This window comes from Protomyctophum bolini (assembly GCF_963924005.1).
Source record: "Protomyctophum bolini genome assembly, chromosome: 6".
Taxonomy (NCBI): domain Eukaryota; kingdom Metazoa; phylum Chordata; class Actinopteri; order Myctophiformes; family Myctophidae; genus Protomyctophum; species Protomyctophum bolini.
The window spans coordinates 34,800,155-34,820,777 of NC_137867.1; the positions used below are offsets into that span (position 1 = coordinate 34,800,155).

At 41.4% G+C, this 20,623-nt stretch overlaps 2 protein-coding genes across 5 annotated transcripts; one reads left to right on the top strand and one right to left on the bottom strand.

Annotated features, from left to right (window-relative positions):
- Positions 1–752: 752 nt before the first annotated feature.
- Positions 753–8,170, bottom strand: ggt5a (gamma-glutamyltransferase 5a). Of its 2 annotated transcripts, XM_080767001.1 has the most exons (12): positions 7,760–8,170; positions 6,420–6,547; positions 6,210–6,296; positions 5,407–5,590; positions 5,024–5,184; positions 4,640–4,786; positions 4,326–4,456; positions 3,982–4,175; positions 3,654–3,745; positions 2,930–3,036; positions 2,603–2,713; positions 753–2,171 (listed from the first exon to the last, which is right to left on the bottom strand). In XM_080767001.1, the coding sequence occupies exons 1-12, from the start codon at positions 7,924–7,926 to the stop codon at positions 2,025–2,027; spliced, it is 1,656 nt and encodes a 551-aa protein (XP_080623127.1). In that variant the 5' UTR covers positions 7,927–8,170; the 3' UTR covers positions 753–2,024. The 2 variants fall into 2 exon arrangements, with proteins under 2 accessions (XP_080623127.1, XP_080623128.1); XM_080767002.1 differs by lacking the exon at positions 6,210–6,296.
- Positions 8,171–8,940: 770 nt separating this feature from the next.
- Positions 8,941–18,656, top strand: asphd2 (aspartate beta-hydroxylase domain containing 2). 3 transcript variants are annotated; one of them, XM_080765362.1, is made up of 4 exons: positions 8,941–9,278; positions 10,965–12,189; positions 12,603–12,734; positions 16,572–18,656. In XM_080765362.1, exons 2-4 carry the CDS (start codon positions 11,331–11,333, stop codon positions 16,679–16,681), a joined length of 1,101 nt encoding a protein of 366 aa, XP_080621488.1. In that variant the 5' UTR covers positions 8,941–9,278; positions 10,965–11,330; the 3' UTR covers positions 16,682–18,656. The 3 variants fall into 3 exon arrangements, with proteins under 3 accessions (XP_080621488.1, XP_080621490.1, XP_080621489.1); XM_080765364.1 differs by having other exon boundaries at positions 12,603–12,716; XM_080765363.1 differs by having other exon boundaries at positions 8,941–9,274.
- The last annotated feature ends 1,967 nt before the right edge of the window (positions 18,657–20,623 follow it).

Here is a 20,623-nt window from a genome sequence, read left to right on the forward strand (position 1 = left end):
AAAAGCCAGATTCATGCTTTGTCATATGACGGTGTCCTGTGCTGAAAATAGACTATTTAGAAGCTCACACCACTTCACATAATGACACCGTCACACGACGGAGCATATAATAATCAAAATGAGGCCTAAACCCTTGGTATTCCTCCCCAGGCAACTTTTTGTCCCTGGTGCCAGAGATGGTAATGTGGCATTTGTAACACGTGGCCCCAATAAGGTCATAGCTCAGTTTAATTCCCCCACCCCACACCTAAGGTCCAATTAGAATGGCTGCAGGGCCATAGAAGTAATCATGTGCATATTATCTGACCTTTCGTTACATCGACTCCCATGGCATCTTCTTACTCTGTGTGATTGGGTGACTAGAGACAGGTATGTGGAAACTAGTTTAGAGGCTGCACTTATTTAAGGAATCAAGTAGCCTCTATATAAACTTTGCCCTGCTTGTGTTTCCTAGTCAGATCATCCTAGTAATGTGCTGTGCATTTCGAACCTGATTCCAGGCTTGTTTCTGGCTGTCTGATGGTTCCCTGGACCTTTCCTCGCCTGCTCACCCAGACTGTCTAAACCTCTGCCTTAGGTTTTACATTTCTATTTTTGTTTTACTTGGCTGGCATTAAAAAAAAAGTTCTGCAGGTGCAGATTTACAGTGGTGATTTTAAAGAAAATAACTGTGGCTTGAAGAGATGGTTTAGGATTTTTTTGCTGTGCCAGTGGGACTAAAAACAGTTACTTTGAAAAATCACATACTGTATAGTACATTCCAAACCACTCTACACATAGTTTACTATAGAGAAGCTAGTGAATACATTTTTGGAATGTACTAAGGTATATCACACATATTTCCCAGGGGACTAGGGGAGACAATAGTCTTGGAAAATCCAGTAGTGTATATATATGAAATTACATGTACAAACATAACAGACACAATATGAGACACCACATTTAATCTTCCAATTATACAAGGAAAACAAACCTTTACCATGTCCTCTGCTCTGAAGAGTGGTTGTTTCCATGGAAATATACATACAATTATTGATCTATTGGGTAGTGTTTCCAGTGTTTCTAAATTATGCAGAACATATTGTACATACCAAAAATTGGTATGTATCATCCATTCAGACATAACCGGTTAGAAATGAATGGCTGTGGTTTTAATAGACTGACTATAGCTATCTGTAAAAAGATGATCTGGTGACATTGCTCTCCAAAAGTGTTTTTGGAGTTAGAAATGTAAGGACTACAAGTTTGAGTGAATTATAAATAAATAAATAAAAGATATGACACATTACAAGGTGATTTATGACTCTAAGGAATATGTTCGCATAATATTGCATGCAGATTCATCACATGTCTGTGAGTGTTTTCATTCCATGCAGTTTTAAAAATAGCAGTCATTTACAATTATGCAAGTTGAAAGATTGTATATTTAATTGTAGAATACTAAAAATAACAATTTATAATGTCATATATATATATATATTACAAAAATATCTGATGCATTGAAGTGCATACTGTACATAATATGCACTTTGTTCCCTCCTGGTACAGGACTCATCTTGTCCAAAGTCCAATAAAGCACACAAAAATAACATTCAGCCATTTATAAAAAACTAGACTGGTGCCCGGCTGTAGAGCACCGAATCGATAACGATGGAAGTTGGAGATCCATGCCCCACCCGGCTATGCAATACCCGTTGTACCCGTGTCACCCATCTGTCTGTGTCCCTTTTATGGCCATAGATTTCTGTATCCGTCCCTTTATTCCTATATATATGGAGTTCTGTGCCAGGCATGCCCAAATATGGAGAGTTGTTATGTCAGGCCAGCTCCATATATGGACCCTTTTAGGACTTTTATCTGACACCTTTTTCAAAAGCAACTTACAAATCCGGATTCTCCATTGGAAACACATCTGACAGACTAAGCTTTGACACATCTTGAAGGTATTGTACCTGTGACCTTCCAGTTACTGTACCTGTACATATCAGTCTCTCTTACACGTCTACTGTCAGAGGCTCTTCCTCTCAGTAACCAGCTGCTTGTCCTAGTTTCCTGGCATCTGACACAGCATGGATGCAACCACCTTCTTTCTCCACAGCATTAACTACATTGTAGAAGTACGTTGCATTTGTCTGTGTGTGTCCTAAGGCGTTCAGTGCCTTTATCACAGACTTTGGGACAGAGAAAGATGGCAGTTACATGTTAATTGTTTTATTTTAAACTCACATTGTTTGAACTGTATAGATGCAATGTGTTAACATATAGGCCCTGACACAGTACCAAAACACCGTTGTAGCCATAGTGAAGGCGGCAAGCAGATGCGTTTGATGCATCTTTCAGAAGACGGTTCTGTTTTGGAGAGTCTAACTTTGGCACAGACCATCCAAAATGAGTTGGAGCAACACAGAAACGTAACCTCTTTATGTAAAACTTGTATTGCAGCGTATGTTTTAAAATGAAATAGACGATGTGAACAGGTGGACTCATGTAATGTGTCAGTGATGCTTTCAGTGTCAGGGCCTTATTGAATGAATGTGTGTGTGTGTGTGTGTGTGTGTGTGTGTGTGTGTGTGTGTGTGTGTACCACAGTGCAGTGTTGTACCTTGTCAAAATTGGGCTCAAACTGCAGTTTATTTCCAGAGTCTACGAAAACAATAGGGACAGCAATAGACTCCTCAAGAGTCTTTCCGAACCAGATGTGATTCATTAGCGTCTAGAGGAAGAGAGGCAGAGAGATTAACCTGAAGTGAAGAAATGTTACCAGGAACATATTACAAAGTTGAAATGATGAACGTTAACAGATGTGTAACACATATAGAGAAGAGAATTGTGAGGATTGTGTTGGCTATTGCATTGCAATGGTGAGTTGTATTTATATTTGAATTATGTTTTGTTAAAATAATTCAGTGAGATTGTCATGGACACCTACCGAGGCCATGCCAGTCGTGATCATGCTGCCACCTGAAGCCCCTATCACCAACGTAGTAGATTCAGATTGCAACAGCGCAGGAGACATGGAGGAGGGAGGCCGCTCTCCTAAAGTAAGATCACAGAATATCCACGACTGACCAGTAACAGTATCAACACAATCACTGAATGTGAAAAGCAGAGAGCTATGCAAAGATTCTTTGTATGAGGACAGAAGGAATCGCACTAAAAGGCTTAAGAAATTAATTGTTGATTTTAAGGTTCTTGTTTTGAATCACTCAACCAGATAGGGACGTGAATGACACAGCTGCCATCAAGGTGTTCTTGAGCAAGGCATTTGATCATCTCCATCTATTAATTACAGCTGCTCATCAGTCAATAGGCTAGTTGTACAGTGCATCCCAAGGCTTAATGTTCATAAACCCAATGCAGTGTTGGAGACTCCATCTTAGCCCGTAGCACTTGCCGTAGCACTTAACATTGCCCCAGCGACCTTACAGGTGTACGCAAAGGCTCAATTTATGTAACTTAGATAGCATTGTAAATTGTAAACCAAGACCTGTATGCTTCTTTCACCCCTTACAACTACTGTACTCCTCCTAGGCTGTTGATGTAAATACTTGACAGATTAGATAGAAATAAGCAGTTACAGCATGAATCACAGACACATACAATGTCACAATCATTCAGAATGATGGCAAAATATGACATGTTCATCAGATTACCGGCAACAATGTGATCTGCTTTTCCACAGAAATCTGACAGCTGATTGTTGAGGATGACGCCGGTGCGCGGAGAGAATACCATTGAGCCAAATCTGTGAGTGAAAATACATTTGACACACTTGATTCTATTGCATAGCAGACATAACAGCGTATCAAAGTAGACAATATAAGCCCAGCACACTTGGAATCTTCCTACAATCCACCAGCCACCAAAGTATTCCGCAATGACACACACACACACACACACACACACACACACACACACACACACACAGTCACACACAGACACGTCGTATTCGTATATATTATTTAATGGGCCAATATTCACATGTAATTGATGCTGCTTGTGGCAGAGACAGCAGATCCATCCTCAGCCAGCACAGACACATGCGTGGTCCCCATGCTGTCTCCATGTGGTGTGATGTTATAATACTGGGGATCATGGCTCTCGTCACTGCTGATCAGTGACCTGATTCGATCAGCAAAGCTCTGCTCTGTGAAACTCTTCGCCTTTGAGAAAAGCTGAAATGAGAAGGGGGCGGTTAAAACAACATTAGTGACACTTTACTTAATCTCCTAATTCTAGTGTGTTATCCTGTTTGACTGGGGAATAAAATATCCTCAGATAACACTAAACTTACATAATGTTTGTGTCTGTGTTGTGGAACTTACTGCGCCAGTGCTGAATTGTGGATCACGGATGTACTTCCTTAGGCCGTTTGCATATTTTAAAGCTTCAACATAGCGATGGTAGGTCAAAGTCCTTTGCTCACCCTCCATTGACATTGAATTGGGACTGTATCCTGCAAATAATTATTGAACACAACACAATTCATGTGTTTATCACCTTATTGTTGCAGCTGGTAAATGTGGGTCAGACTTTAATCAATTTAAATCATAATGTATCAGTTATTGTATGTTTTATACACAGATACTGATTGTATACAAAACTGAAAACAACCAGTGGATAGGCATTGTATTTTAACCTTTCATGATGTTGAGGATGACACTTAGGATGACGCCACCTGCAGGCGGTGGGGGGACATACATCTGGTAGTCTCCCAGGGGGATGGTCAATGGATCAGTCACTGTAACATTATATGATGCCAGGTCCCCCATGCTGAGGCTGCCTCCTGGGAGGGCAAGAAGTACGAGACAAAAGGTTATGCAGGTCAATGCATCTCAGCTCCAGATAATCAGTGCGGCCAATGCACCCGGGCTGTGCGTCACAGTCACAGAGGCTCAGATTGATTACCGTTTTGCTTTATAGGCTGAATTATTGATTTATTCAATTGTAGATCATCCGTCAGGTTGGTCAAGATACTATATGGTTTGGAGTAGTGAACAATTTGAAAGCCATCAGGAATTACCTGCTTCCTGTATGTCACGGACTAAATCCTCTGCTATTTTTCCAGTGAAAAATGCATTTGCCCCTTGGTTAGCAATGACTTCCAGTGTATCAGCCAGCTTTGGAAATTTCACAGTGTCACCAGCCTTTAGCATCTTTCCATTCTCATCTGAAAACAACTTCCTAGAATACAATAATATGTGATCAGAAGATTTTTCCTTTTGGCATTTGGTTCAAACACGTATTGACATCTTACAGACTTGCACTACTATCCCCATGTACAGTAAAAATGGAAGTTACAGAAATACTAATTACTAATTATGAAGCTAGAAATTAACATCAGCAGTATGTGGTCCCCGGTGTTAACGATCACTACAATAAATACTCTGTCATTGTAATGCTTACCGTAGAGGCAGAGTCTTGTCATCAAGAAATTTGATAAAACGTCCTTGGAATTCAGGTATAGGGAAACCATCTCTAGCTAATTTAATGGTAGGCTGAAAGAGGCTAGCCCACGGTAGTCTTCCAAAAAGCACATGTGCCCGCTCATATCCTCGGAGCTCCCCTGGGACCCCAATCCATTGGCTACCTGAGCATGAATGCATGAATGAATGAATGAATGAATGAATGAATGATTCATTGAATGAATGCTCAAATGAATTAATGGGTGAATCGAATGAATGAATGAATGGGTGGCTGAGTGAGTGAGTAAATGAATAAATTAGTTGCAGACAGATCATGGGTGGATGTTTGGGGCAAGGAATGCAGACAGACAGACAGACAGACAGACAGACAAGGTGTAAAAGTATACGTCACAAGATTGATAGCCATCTGAGGCGTAGCATTCCACTGTGTGTGGTCTTAGCTCAGAACATTTACAGTACATGGCCCTACTGGGGGGCCCCAGACTCAGTGTATACAACTAGACATGAACAAGGGCAGCTAAAGGACAGAAACAAATCAATCCAACAAAGAAGACCAAGAAAGGTTGGATGTGTGTGTGCAGTGGTGTCATGCTCGTAGAACGCAGTACCACGCCGTGGTGGCAGTAATTTTTTGCGCAGGGACGGAACGGGACGGTGCGTGCACCCTAGATTCAAGAGAAGACGCACCAACCTCGCGTCACCAGACTTTCCAAGACGCACCAAGTACCCAGTTGTCTAGGTTTACCCTGTGTGTGTAATATTATATTGGTAAGAGACCAGTACCTACTAAGGAGTCTGAACACCCATTCAACAGGTTGGCTTTGAATCTCTTAGGGACGGTCTCTCTTGAGTTGATGATCCTCACGTCACCTTTATGGTAAACATGTAAAGGCACATGATGTCTAGTAACTGTTTTATGGCTAAAAAGGTTAAAATATATTATTCTAGTACTGGCACAATATGAATTGAATGATATTCTAATCTATGCATTACCATAGCGATCCATCACGGTGAATATGGATCCGCCTCCAAGACCCATACTCTGTGGGTTGATAATCGAAGTGCACAGCAATGCAGCAATGGCGCCATCTACTGCTGATCCACCTTTTTGGAGGATATCCCTAAATAAGACCACAGGGGAAATTAACTTAATACATAAAGAAAATAAATAATACAGTCATTGATAACAGTCGAGCCATAACACAAACAGGTCAAAATACAAATATTTGTCAGAGCCAGGTGGGGTCATAATGGTCCTAACACAATGGTTCTCAACCATTAATACCCCCCCAAAAAAATCATACCCCCCGACACACACACACACACACACACACACACACACACACACACACACACACACACACACACACACACACACACACACACACACTAGGCCTACATTTTGTTTAACTCGGTTCCACACATAAATATTGTGAAAATATGATCAGATCTACAAGCTCACATATATGCAGTTGTAGCCTTTCTTATATTGTTTGACAAATGGCCAATGTTTGACCAGTTTTTTTTGTTTATTGATTACCCTACTTTTAATGTAATAATGGTATTTTCTCTTTTCGAGTTATTAAGTGCTGTGACTTTAGAATGACTAAATCTTGTATTATGCATCTAAAATTCAGCTAGAATAATTATCAAATGAATTGTGTATAGGCTACGGTACAATGAAACCCCCTCACTTTATTGGTTAGAAGAACATCTATTTAAATGTAGGCCTATATGGAAGATTCCAAGTAGTTTTCCAATTCAAGCTATCAACAAATCTAGACCAATAAGACAAAGTGTAGAGTAATATTTTTCTGGAATATGCACAACAATGCTTTTAAGCAGGCGGGAACAGGAACTTTTTTTTTTTACATGTCTGTGCCTAAGCCTCGGTGTCTGCGTCACATTATTATAGGCGTAGCCTATTTGAGCGGACAAACATATACAAACCAATTTGTATACAATATTAGTTGCGCAATTTGCGTGCTGTATTACTATTTGTAATGAAATGGCATCACAGAGCGGAAAGTATGATCGGAGTCGAGAAGAGTCGGACACGACGGATCATTGTGATCTACACTAGTTAAAGTCTTGTTAAAGTATAGGCTAGCTAGACTATATAAAATATATGGACATTCCTTTGCGCACAGTGCGCATTAGCTCAAGTATAAGTCAGGTTCAAAACAATTATTTCACAGCATAAATATGTAGTCAAAATGGATATTGACAAGTAAAGACAAAAAAGTAAAAACCGACCGCCAAACATGAGCAAACAATACATGAAATAATGTAGCATAGCCAAGAAGAGGTAGCCTACAAACATGCCAACTTACCGTCCAATATTTGAACATGTTGCAGAGTCTGCTGCCACTGCTGCTCCTTGGAATGTGTTCTCCGAACACGGTACATTTACAAGTACAGAAATACACGCAATTATTGCAGCTATGCCGAGTAAAATAAAAAGGAACATTCCACATACTTTTGCCTGTGATCTCGCCATGGCTAATTAAGTAACTGCAGTCTGACAAGTTGCCAACCCAGGTTACCCAGCGCCTATAAGTCTGTCTGTCTGACTAACTGAAATGCTGGTGGCCCCGTTCTCAATATATTGAGACGGGCTAACTCCACCCCTTGCCAGGCTTCTCTGAAGTTTACAAGAGGAAGATTTTCAAAAGCCATCAACGAATAAACGACGGCAGGCACAGTTGATAATGGTCATCATGTCTACCTCAGATATCCCAACTGGCTTATCTTGTGAGAATGAAATGTGCCATGTCAGGTACGCGTAGCCTAATATCTGGTAATTATGATCCGGGTATGTGTTAATCTAATTTATAAGTGCCCCGCCCACACCATGGCACTGGCACGAGTGTATTTTGTGTCACTTCGAAGAACGCACGTGCTGCTCGATCCTGGCATGGGCCAGAGTGAGATAAGCATTGTCTAGTAACAGCATTATCTCATCTCTTTTGTTGCCTAATTTGCCTACCGGTATCAAGGTATGTTTGGTTTTGGCTGTCTTGATTGGATCAGAACACGCCACATGTTTTTCCAAATTAATAGCGTAAGATGCACACTTCCCCTAGCAGGAAGCTGTTACGTGCGAATATCTCCTCTCCTCCATCTCCTACCACATGATTCGATTATATTTTGAATACTGATACCTACGATGTATCGTAAAGATACAGTATTACACACACGTGCCTGCCTGTGTAGGCCTATGTTCAAAAAGCTGTGCGTAAAACAGTAGAATTCAGATTTATTGTTATTTTCTCCAGCCTGTCAATGTTTTTTTTGTAATCATTTTATTTTCGGTTACTTAGTTACTACTACTATAATATTATCACGACCTCACTAGTCACTACACAGAAAAAACTGCGAGTGGCCGCTGCTGCTTACCGGTATATGTGCGTCGTCGCGTTGCATGTTGGGAAATGTAGTATTTAGTAAAGCCAAACAACAGTCGATGGGCGAGTCACCAACGTTGAGCCCTGAGCCATTGGCAGCCATACGGAAGCAGGCTGCTTCGCTTGGTGCGGCTATATTTACAACAATATTCTTTGAAGCTACCGACTGGAAGCTTCTTTTCTATACTTATAAGATGTTTTAAGCCGTTGGTTAAACATTTTACGTTATTTTTTTGTATAGAATAAGACATGCGCGTCAATCTAATTTAGGATAGCCTAGGCTTCTATTGTGTGTTTTGGAAATATTTCATAGGATGTGCTATTCGCGACTGATGTCCGTCAACCTATTGCACTGCAGTGGTGCGCAGCGCTGCCCAGGAGAAACACCTGTATGTGCGCCTAGTACGCATCTCCTCCACTGGATACAGTAACCAATGCCGAGTAGGTATGGATGCAACAACAATGTTATTTATCTTTTAAAGCCTGTGTGTTTTACTTAGGCTACTTGCGGTTGCATTGCATGCCATGCAGTGTCGCGCGCCGAAAACAGCTTGGAGATCGTCGATTTTCGGCGCACGACATCGGCGCGCAACTATAGTAGACTAGAACGACAATGAAGCATTTAGTTTAGAGACAAAGACGAAACAATGACAGGCCCTTCCAATGCGAGATGTTTAGCTACTTTGATTGAGACACCGTTTTGATCATGACATAGCTAGTTGTCAGTTGTTTTAGAATTGAATAGAATCATAATGTGGGATAATGTTGATGATGTGACATGTTGGCCTGGTGACTGCAGCGCATCACCCCATTGCATCATGGTAAACAGTTGGGTTCTTCAGAGCTTCGTTTTCTGTCTTTTCCTTTTTTTCTTTACTCAATCGAACGACAATTATAACGGCTCCTCGTTGGTGCCTGCCGGCGTTCCGTTGATAATAATCCATAGGCCGAGGAAAATGAGACTATTGTGTGACCCATTTGACTTTCCATAGTACATCACTGTCAGTGCTTGTTGGATCATTAAACATTAACTCTATGGTTGGAAAGCGACACCGTCGTACTACGAAGTACAAATGAGGCGCAAGGGGACACCTATACAGAGGCATAATTATAATAGTCAAGAGATAAGATGGGTGTTCAGATGGGTTTGTTTGTGCCTCGTAATGGTAATATCCAACGTCACCGAACTGTTCTGTAGAGGAGGGGCGTCTCACATAATATATAGACCTCCATTGCGCGAGGCGAGGTTGTCGCTTGCCAAAAAGAACTGTTAGTATTATTATTATTTTTTACAAGCGGTTATAGGCTTTTCATGTCAAAATGAAAGAGGCTGTGTAATATTAGCTGTCCGAGCAGGCCGTGATTTGTCCAACCCGGATTTGTCAGATGTTCGAGCAGCAGGGTTGACCATTTTTGGTGAGATCAGAGACCAGAGCAGTGTGGAGTTCTTTTGCACACAATGTTGACGCATTGCATATCTCCTCATGCTTTGTCATTATAATACAATCATATGTTAATTTACATATATTTGGTAGATTGATTAGCTACACAGTTCGCCGCGCCAGAGCCCCCGAGGACCCGTTTATGCAATCCGCTCTCCGCTGAGCGGGCTGCTGTGAAAGCACATCATATGTGGGTGGATATCAACTCACTGTTTACGTTTACATAATTCGGCCGGCGTGCGTGTATGCGCACGCGCGTGGGTGCACGCGTGTGTAGACGGACGGTACATTTAGCCTGTATGTTAAATGCAGCAGCCCGTGGGTGACTCATGGTTTTGTACAGCTCAGCGCAGGCCAGGGGTACGAGGAAAGCTGAATATCTTTCAAAATGTGTGTGCAGGGAAAGTGCAGTGTGCAGAGTTCCATTCCAGCAGGTGTTTTTAGAGTTAACTATAGGGAGGGGATATTTTCGGTTGAGTTGTTTCACAGAATTCAGAAATTATGTAATGTATTGTGCAATCTCATTCGGCATGCTGTTGCTAACACAAACACAAGCTAACACGACAATTCTGCAGCCTACACACATTGTATGTTGTTAATTGCAATTGTGCCCATCACCCCCCCACCCCCATTCTCTTCTTACTCTCTCTCTCTATCTCTCAACCTCTCTCTCTCTCTCTCTCCTTCAGACCACAGATACCCTGAGGTGTGGTGTCTGTCTTCATTGGTCTAAATGTACAGTAGCCTACATGAGAGGGAGCTGCACAGCCAGAAACCATACCAGCGGGGAGAACCTTCCCTCATCCCTGAGTGCTGAAATGTTAATACTGGAGACTGTCACAGTGTCACATCACGTCACGTCAAACTGTTTACTGCAGGGGGGACCGATAAGCGCTGCCGGAGATCAGGTTCAACTGAACATCGTGCATGTGTTTAAGGCCTCTCACTCAGAATCCAGACTGGCCTTTTAACTGATCCTTCATCTGCACTTTTTTGTCTTTTTTTTTTTTTTTTTATTCCCTCCATCCGACTCGACGGTCTAGAGAACAGACAAAATGGAGTGGTCACTGGAGAGGGTGAGGGAGATGGTGGCCGGGGGGATGCAGTCTATGAGGGAGTGTGAGTCCAGTGCCTTTGGCACCGCTATGTGTCTGCTGCTCCTCTTTGTGTGGTATTGTTACAGGGTGGGCCGTGAGCACAGATCCAGTCCCTTGCATGGGCGCTACAGCACAGAGTCCAGTCGTGTGGGAGGTGGTGAGTTAATCACATCAGAGGGAGGTGGGAGGGCTAAAGGGAAGCAGGCATCAACGGCAGAGGAGCAGAATGGGTTCGCCTACTGCCAATCCTCAGAGTGCTTCCGTTGCACCAGCACTGGGGAGGGTCTGAACCAGAGGCTGTACCACAGCCTGCAGGATTACGCCAAACGATACACCTGGTCGGGTATGGGAAGGGTGCATAAAGGGGTCCGTGATCAAAGTCGATATCTCACCAGCCGCCCAACCATCCAGCGGCCAGAGGTGTTCTTCCTGCCTGACCTGCCCTCAGCCCCTTTCTTCTCACGGGATGCGCAGAAACACGACGTAGAGTTGCTGGAGCGAAGTTTTCCCGCTCTCCTGGCCGAGTTTGAGAACATTTACCACCACCTTCCAGGGCGGGGGGCCTCGTCTCTCCCTCCCGGATGGAAAGCCAACAACACTCCTCACGGGCAGTGGTGGACCTACTATCTAGTCAACCAAGGCACTCCGCTGGCACTCAATGCTAGACGGTGTCCCCGGACATGGAGAGTGCTGGGCCAGCTGCGCACGTTCATCGCCAACAACGTGTTTGGAAATGCATGCTTCTCTGTGCTGACACCCGGGGCTTTGATCACTGAGCACTATGGGCCAACCAACGTCAGGCTGCGCTGCCACCTCGGTAAAGAAATGAACTGTCTTGAAGGTTTCATCTGTCTTTTTTTGTTGATCAGTGCTTTCATACATGCACCTGAGCCAGGATCCCATTAAAATAGTGATATTGAATATTGCATAAGGCATTTTCACCCACAGGGATATTTTGATTAGCATATACTACAATGTTATATGTCAAGAGGAGTTTTATCATAAAAGTATGTTGTGGAAAAAAGTAAGAATTTATCAGGCAACATTTCAAAAACACTGATCACTATCCTCAGAAATATAATTATAACGTATTACTCTCATAATAACCCATGATGTTGCCTTCATGCCATAAATAAATACAATTTTAACAGTTGCCTGCAAATAATGGCTTATTTATTTCTATTGAAACGTTGAAGACCTTTTTTCTCCTCATTTTCTTCCTCCGCCTAGGTCTTAAAGTGCCCAATGCCTGTGAGCTGGTGGTTGGAGGAGAACCACAGTGCTGGTCTGTAGGCAGTTGTCTCCTCTTTGATGACTCCTTCCTCCACAGGGCTTTCCATGAGGGTGAGAATAATTTAAAAAGTAATTGCAGACGGTTATTTATCTTTTATTATTATTTCATTGTCTGTATTGTTAAATGATTTAAAGTGCATTCTCAGTGATATGAAAGCGTGTGTCTCACGAGCAGAAGAAAATGGAATTAGTGCGCATGCGCGTATTCGCCGGGTATACCCGGGGGAAGTGACGTAATACGTCATGTCGCAAAGGCCCATTCAACTAGTAGAATGTGAGTTTATGTAATTATTCTGTGTCTCGCGCTCAGAGGGAGCACTCCCATAGTGAATCGCTGAAGCGAATATTCCGCTATATAACCAACACAATCGTTCAGTTTGTGATAACATTTGGTACACTTATAGCCAAAGGCATTCCAAAAAGAATTGGTTGTGGAGAGCCATCATGAATTTTCAACATGCGCCATGGCAGCCATTTTTCAAAATGGCCACCAGCAACAACTGTTTTCTTTTAAGTGATGGATTTCTTCAGACTCATTTACCATACATTGCTAAAAAATTCTTTTGGATAATTGAAAATTGTCATTGAATATTCAAGGTGGCCACCATTTTTCAAGATAGAAACTGTCACTTGTATGATTGTCTCAATTTGTCTGTTATATGTGATCTAGGTGTCAAATCAGTATTTTTTTATTCAATTGTTGAACTTGGCTGGAATTGGCCAGAAGCTTCCTTCTACCTCATAACTGAATACTGAATCTTTCAAGATGACAGCCTATGGCCAAAATCAAAATGATAATTGCAAGAAAATAGAGCTATTATCCATTTTATTGGAATTAAAATGTTTATCCAATAAACTCAAAAATCCCTATATCTGCAAAATGAAAACAACTGAACTTTGATGAATGGAAACGTAATAGAGTGGATGTTAAAGCACAACCAGGGCACACTGGTGACACCACTGCTGTGAAATTTCCTCCTGTGGTATGTCATTTGGGGCTGAAGACACTTTCAACAGGGCATGTGTAAGCTCAGGAAACACAGCCCATACAGCCCACACAGTCTTTTTCCCATGGCCATCAAGCTTGACACAGTGTCACAACCCGTCAATGCATGAAACACTGGTAGTTTGCGTGCTTTCTCAGGCCCTAGTCCTGCTGCAATTTCATGGGCTGCTAAGTATCGGAAATTGCCTATGGTGCTGACGCTATGGTGCTGACGCTATGGTGCTGACTATGGTACTGACTATGGTAAATGGTGCACGCATTTATATAGCGCCTTTATCCAAAGCGCTTCACAGAGATTGTGCTACATTCACACACACACACACACACACACACACACACACACACACACACACACTGCTGACTATGGGTTGTGACACTGTGTCAAGCTTTGTTGGCCATGGGAAAAATACTGTGTGGGTTGTATGGGCTGTGTTTCCTGAGATTACACATGCCCTGTTGAAACTGTCTTCAGCCCAAAGGACATACAACAGGAGGTAATATGAGGCTTGTGAGATAGAAGGAAGCTTCTCAGAAATTCTAAAGTTCCTAATTCAAATTCTGCATCAAGGAAAATGTATATTCGACACAGAGATCATCCAGATCTAACTGAAAAGATGGTGGCTAATTAAAATGTTCAATTATCCAAAAACACATTGCCATATATACCATAGGTCACAGATTACTATGAAAACCTGCAAAACCTGTCTGTCGTTCCGTCAGTCACGCCACCATATATGGCTGTCAGTCCGTCACGCCTTGTGACACCCCCCATGCCAAACTCGCCCAGCACCCATGCGCATGCGTGCACACAACCTTCCCCTTTAGAGCAAGGATAGTCGCTTCAGTGGCATGTTTCACCGTTTTAACGCTCTTTCAGCTGCCTTTGCTTCTCAATTTCGACACTGTTGCAGTGATTGTTGAATTTCCTTTCACTTTCTCCCTGCCGTTTGGTGCCCCCCCAAGGTTGGTGTCCTGTGCTGCAACACCTAAAGCCTGCACTTTCATTAAGCGTGCACTGCCTCCCTGCCCGGTTTCCCTCCCCGGAACATGAGCCAATTGTGTTTGCATAGGCGCCCGATAAAGCCAGATGTGGATTCGAACCCACAATCTCCGTGGTGGTGGGAAGGAACTTTACCACTGCTCCACCTGAGCGTGCCTCTGTTTAACTAAATTAAACCAAATCAAATGAACCTAGTAAGGTGTGCTTATAAATTATAATAGAGCACAAATCTATGCCAAGAGGCATTCCCTCCCTCCCTCCATCTTTATGTCTTGTCTATGTGATGACATTGTTTTGGGCTTGTGCAAATGTATGAAAATGCACAGGACTGTCATGACATCATTATGGTGCAACCAGACTAGACAGGCCATAGCAGGCATGCCAACTTGTAGCCTTTCAGCTATACTTGCTTTGTTGAATCAGAAATATATGATCTGCCTGACTCGTGCTGGTCCATTGAAAATGTTTTGGGATGGGGGTGACAAGTGAGAGCCAACCCAAAAATGAAAGTGATCCCTGGAGGCAGTCGCCACTTTACAAAGCTGTATGATCGCTGTCCATGGTCCTGCTTTACAAACACAGGGAAAAGTAAAGAACCTTTTAAAGTTGAGGTGGTCTCCAATCATATACACTGTATCTTTATTTCTTATTGCTATAATCCCAGACTATTATATCCATCAGCAGGACATTATATACATATACACAATATCCACTAATTTAGTAATACCCAGAGAGGACTCACAGCCTGATTGCACATCCTTCACCCTTTTCATGCTTGCCTTTTTGCATGCTTTTATAGTGGACAATTCTGGACAGTGAATACATTGAAAAGTAGTGTGGCATGTTGTCATCACTATGACAAACATGACGTTACATTGTTATAGCCAACTACATTGCAATATGCATGCACAACGTCTGCACGAAGCTCAACAGAATTCTGTCATTCAATGTTATGTAGGGAAATGACAAACCAGGATACTAGAAGTGGTATTGGAATGGAATTCTTTCCATGTCTGCGATTGGCTATCCCTTAAGACGGAGGGACAGCAGTGTCTCTATTATTGGCTAGTTAGTAGTATACAGACCACATAAGCTGGAGGGACAGGCTTTGGGCTGGCTCGTTCTGATCTACAGCCTTAAGAGACACAACATGTATCCTATGGCCTGATGGGGTGATTTCTCTCCAATTATTAATTCACAAATATGACATAGTTGTTGCTCTCATGAAGGCTCGTAGCTGAAACATGTAAGCATTCGTTTATTGGTGTGTATCAATAAAATAAATCCTATTTTTTATATGACATCGTTTAAAGGGGTATCTTTGAAAAACAAAGAAATGCACACTGTCGGAAAGTCGGAAGCTTGCAAAAAACTGTTTTAATTAAAAAAGACAAAACATTATTTTTTTAAAGTTTCCGACAGTGTGTGGGTCCTTTCCTTTGTTTTTCAAAGATACCCTTATATTATATGCACTTTTGTCCTACGCACAGGCTGTCACCAACCTTTTGAGGTGTGCATCAGCCTTTTTCTATATTGATATGAATAATTGACAAATATTCGGGAATTGAGGCTGCTGCCAGCATGCACAAGACATGATGCAGATCAGTTTAGTACTTTGTGAGATTAGCTGCGGACAGACACAAACACACAGGCAATGCGTGCACACACGTACACAGACATGGTGAATGCAAGATCTCCACCTAGCAGATGATGAACAAAAGTAACTGTAATGGCTGTGTCAGCTTTCAAGACAAAGGTTTTTTTGTTTGCATATTTACTTCGCCATTAAAGTGCATTACAGAACAAACAGCTTCTCTCTGTGGCATTCTCCTGGCTGGGCTTCTACAGTAACAAATAATATTAGGATTAATGTTGTTTCTATCTTTTTACCACTGTGCAGGCATTGCAGAGGACGGCCCTAGAGTGGTCTTCATGGTGGATCTCTGGCACCCAAATGTGGCTGCTGCTGAGAGACAGGCTTTAGACTACATTTTTACCCCTGGTCGCTGAGAAGAGAAGGAGACAGAGAGAGGGAGAGAGAGTGTGTGTGAAACGGAAACCATATCTATAAGCACTAGACAGACAAGTGAGGAACAGTGTTTGTAGGATTGGGGAGCAACTCTTTTTCTTTTCCTCCAGACCAATGCTCACATTCACTGAGTACATATTCTCTGTCTCATTGTGACTCTTCCTAGCAGCTATGGACTGACCAAACAATGGGCCTCTTTTATCAATCTGATTGTATGCTGCTTGTTTAACTATACATGCATGTATGTACACATACATGAAATGTGTGATTAGTTAAAAAGATGTATTTCAAAATGTAACATTTGATCACATCCAACAATCAAACAAGTATTTTTGCATCAAAGCTCTTAGCTCTCACTTTGTAAAATAAATCGTGATCCTGATTTAGTCATTTCAGAGTTCTCAATGTCAACGATTATGTTTCCAAATGACAGACCATGTGACATGGTCTTTCAATTGGCAACATGGTAAACATTTCTTTATCTTTATGGATTTCAAGTTGTGACCGAATTGAAGTCATTTTGAACAATGCCATGACTTCAAAATGATTAACCCTACCCGTCATCAGTAGATCATTATAGCTCAGAAAACTATTTCTGTTCTTATTTTGAAGTAATCTCAAACTGATGAATAACAGAATATTTAATATAATTATAGTAACATAGTTATCAACAAGCTGATCATATGATAACGTGATAACTGAGGCCCAGTGTCAAACATTAAAAGCGAATGTTTACAGAATCATTCCCCATATCTGCTCATTATCCCTATGCTGGTGGTGTGAATGTTAATTGTGCTCCCCTTTCACAAGAAATGGTTAGATAAGCACATTTTTAGATAATGAAAAAAATATTCTGAGTCAGCCTGTGCTGTAAAATAAAGAAGTCTTTTGGTAAATTGACAATATTGTTGTAATTTGGTTGTATTTGATATCAGGTTTGTATTGCTGTACATAAAGTTGGAAAAGAGAAAAATTCAATTGGAGATGTTTTTAAATGATTGTCTTCAACCATGTAGTATTTGTGTTGTCTTGATTTACAGTTGCATTCCATCTTCTATTGCAAAAAGAAACCCCAAACTATTGTGAAATCATTCATAGATCTGATATTCTGATTTGTATATTCTTTCATTGTTTATCAAGTGATATTTATATTGTTCGGTGAGTTGTTGTTTTTGTTTTATTCATCCATCTGTAATTTTGAAGAACCATGGTGAAATTACCCATTCTTAAAGTCACAATCCTTAATTCCCAAAGAACAAATCATGGATCAGTGTAAAGTACTCAATTGGAAAATAGCTGTTTGCAACTTTCCATCACATCACAATTCAAGATACAGATATTTTTATTCCTAATGTTTACAAATAATATGGCACAAACTGTTTATAAAATAAATAAAAAATCAGGACTTAAAACATGAAAGAGCACTGTCAATCAACCTTAGAGTAAAAAAAAAGAGAGACTAAGTTAGCTTTATACGTATGGTGGGTCTACCATTTTGTTTACATTTGTATTAAGGATTGGGTCTTTAAGTTGTTCTTGTAAAAACTTTGAACAATATTTATGTGAATTTAATAAATGGTGAAGTATTTTCATTCAACCAGCAGTTGTCAGAAACATCACTGGCTCTGAATAGGATAGAAATTGGAACATTGGGCTTAGAGGAGCTTTGGTTTAATATTATTATTATTACACATGTACATTGTACAATGTGACATGTTTGGACACAGAATTCCATTCTGATCACAGGATCACGTATATCAAGTGGTATGATTTTACAATGTAAGCTTTGCTTTACACTGAATCACTCTGCCTTTAATTTAACTCAACCTTTCAAAGTTTCAAGGGAAGTTGTACACAGCATGTTGTCTGTTTGTTTCACTGAATGAATCATAATGAACATACTGTATATCTGCCAGTCGATTCAGGAAGTGTTCAGACCGCTTCAACTTTTCCTTACTTACATATGTCACCATCTATGACTTGGCCAACCAAACCGCGCACATTACTGTGCAGTGCACACACAAAGTGCAGAGGTAAAGGCAGTGACGTATCACGGCCACAAAGCAGGCGTAAACGACACTTCCGCATACTGCGCATACACAGTCTATGGCCAACTGAACTGCGCACAAAGCTGTGCTCTAATATATCACTATACCAACATGTATAGTGTTAATTTTCTTGCAGTCCCTTAGGCCTCAACAGTAATGGGCTGAATGATGGCACTCTGTGCCTTCGATCGGCTTAATTACCATTGGTTACCTCTAATAGGCCTACTTATAGCAACATGCATTTAGTGTTGATGGTCATTTTTGCATCCAAAGAGCCTCAATGTTCGCTTGTCACACATACATTTTGAGATGTGTGCTGCACTCAGACAAAACTAAAACTCTCTTGTGCCTCTGACCAGCCTCACACTCACAGCAATCTGGGAACCCATCTGCAAAACAAAGGGGAAACAATGTTATCCTCCTCCTGATACACCTGAGACTACAACTGGTAAGTGAAGGAGATGCCAATTCTACCTCCCAAAGGACTGTAAAACAAATACTTTGTGTTTATCTGTTTGTGTTTCACAAGAAATATAGGGCCGGTTCTAGGCATAGGCGAACTAGGCGGTCGCCTAGGGCCTCAACCACTGAGGGGGCCTCGTCACAGGGAGAAGATTTTTTTTTTTTCATGTATCCCTTACATGGGCTACTGGCCACATGTGGCCCCCACCTAGCTTCTTAATTTTGATCTCAAAGTGCACAAGATTGAAGCATTTTCATGGCAAATTTACAATTTTTATCCGGTGTGGCAAAGCAGGCCTCTGTATAATATGTTGCCTAGGGCCTCAAAAGGCCTAGAACCGGCACTGTAAAGTAAGTCTCATGGTCGGGGGGTAGGACCAAGGGATTTGGGATTTGTTTATAAACATTTTGGTATTTGTTTATAAACATTTGTGATTTGTTTATAAACATTTGTGATTTGTTTATAAACATTTGTGATTTGTTTATAAACATGTTGGGATTTGTTTATAAACATTTGGGATTTGTTTACAAACATTTGGGATTTGTTTATAAACATTTGGGATTTGTAAGTCTCATGGGGGGGGTAGGACCACTACCAGTTGACCTGCAGTAAGTCTCATGGTCGGGGGGGTAGGACCAAGTCTCATGGGTTTTGGGATTTGTTTATAAACATTTTGGTATTTGTTTATAAACATTTGGGATTTGTTTATAAACATTTGTGATTTGTTTATAAACATTTTGGGATTTGTTTATAAACATTTGGGATTTGTTTACAAACATTTGGGATTTGTTTATAAACATTTGGGATTTGTAAGTCTCATGGGGGGGGTAGGACCACTACTACTGGCCACATGAGGCCCCCACCTAGCTTCTTAATTTTGATGCATTTTCTTGGCAAATTTACAATTTTTATCCGGCGTGGCAAAGCAGGAGGGGGGGGGCTCTGTATAATATGTTGCCTAGGGCCTCAAAAGGCCTAGAACCGGCACGCCTGCCCACAACCGGCATAGTCCATGCCGGGTGTGGGCAGGCAGCACAGTCCAGGTAGCGCAGTCGGTAGAGCACTTGCCTTTCGACCACCTCATGATCAGCTAAATATTTTCTGCATTGTGAATAGGCATAATACTCATATTTAAGATATAGCTGGGATTTCCCTCTTCATAATGCAAAGACTGAAAGAACAGCTTTGGGGGTTTACATTTCAATTAAGTTGCTTTATTTTAGGGCTGGGTTTTAATATTGAAGGCACATTGTAGGCTACTGATTGTAGGCTATTTGAGGCAATTAAGAGGAGTAGAACATAATTACGCTAGATTTAGTTTATTTACTCACTCTAGTCTCCCACATGTCATGCACCCTCCACTGTAGGCCTACCACACCACACATATCTTTAAGTTGTCATCAATCATGCAA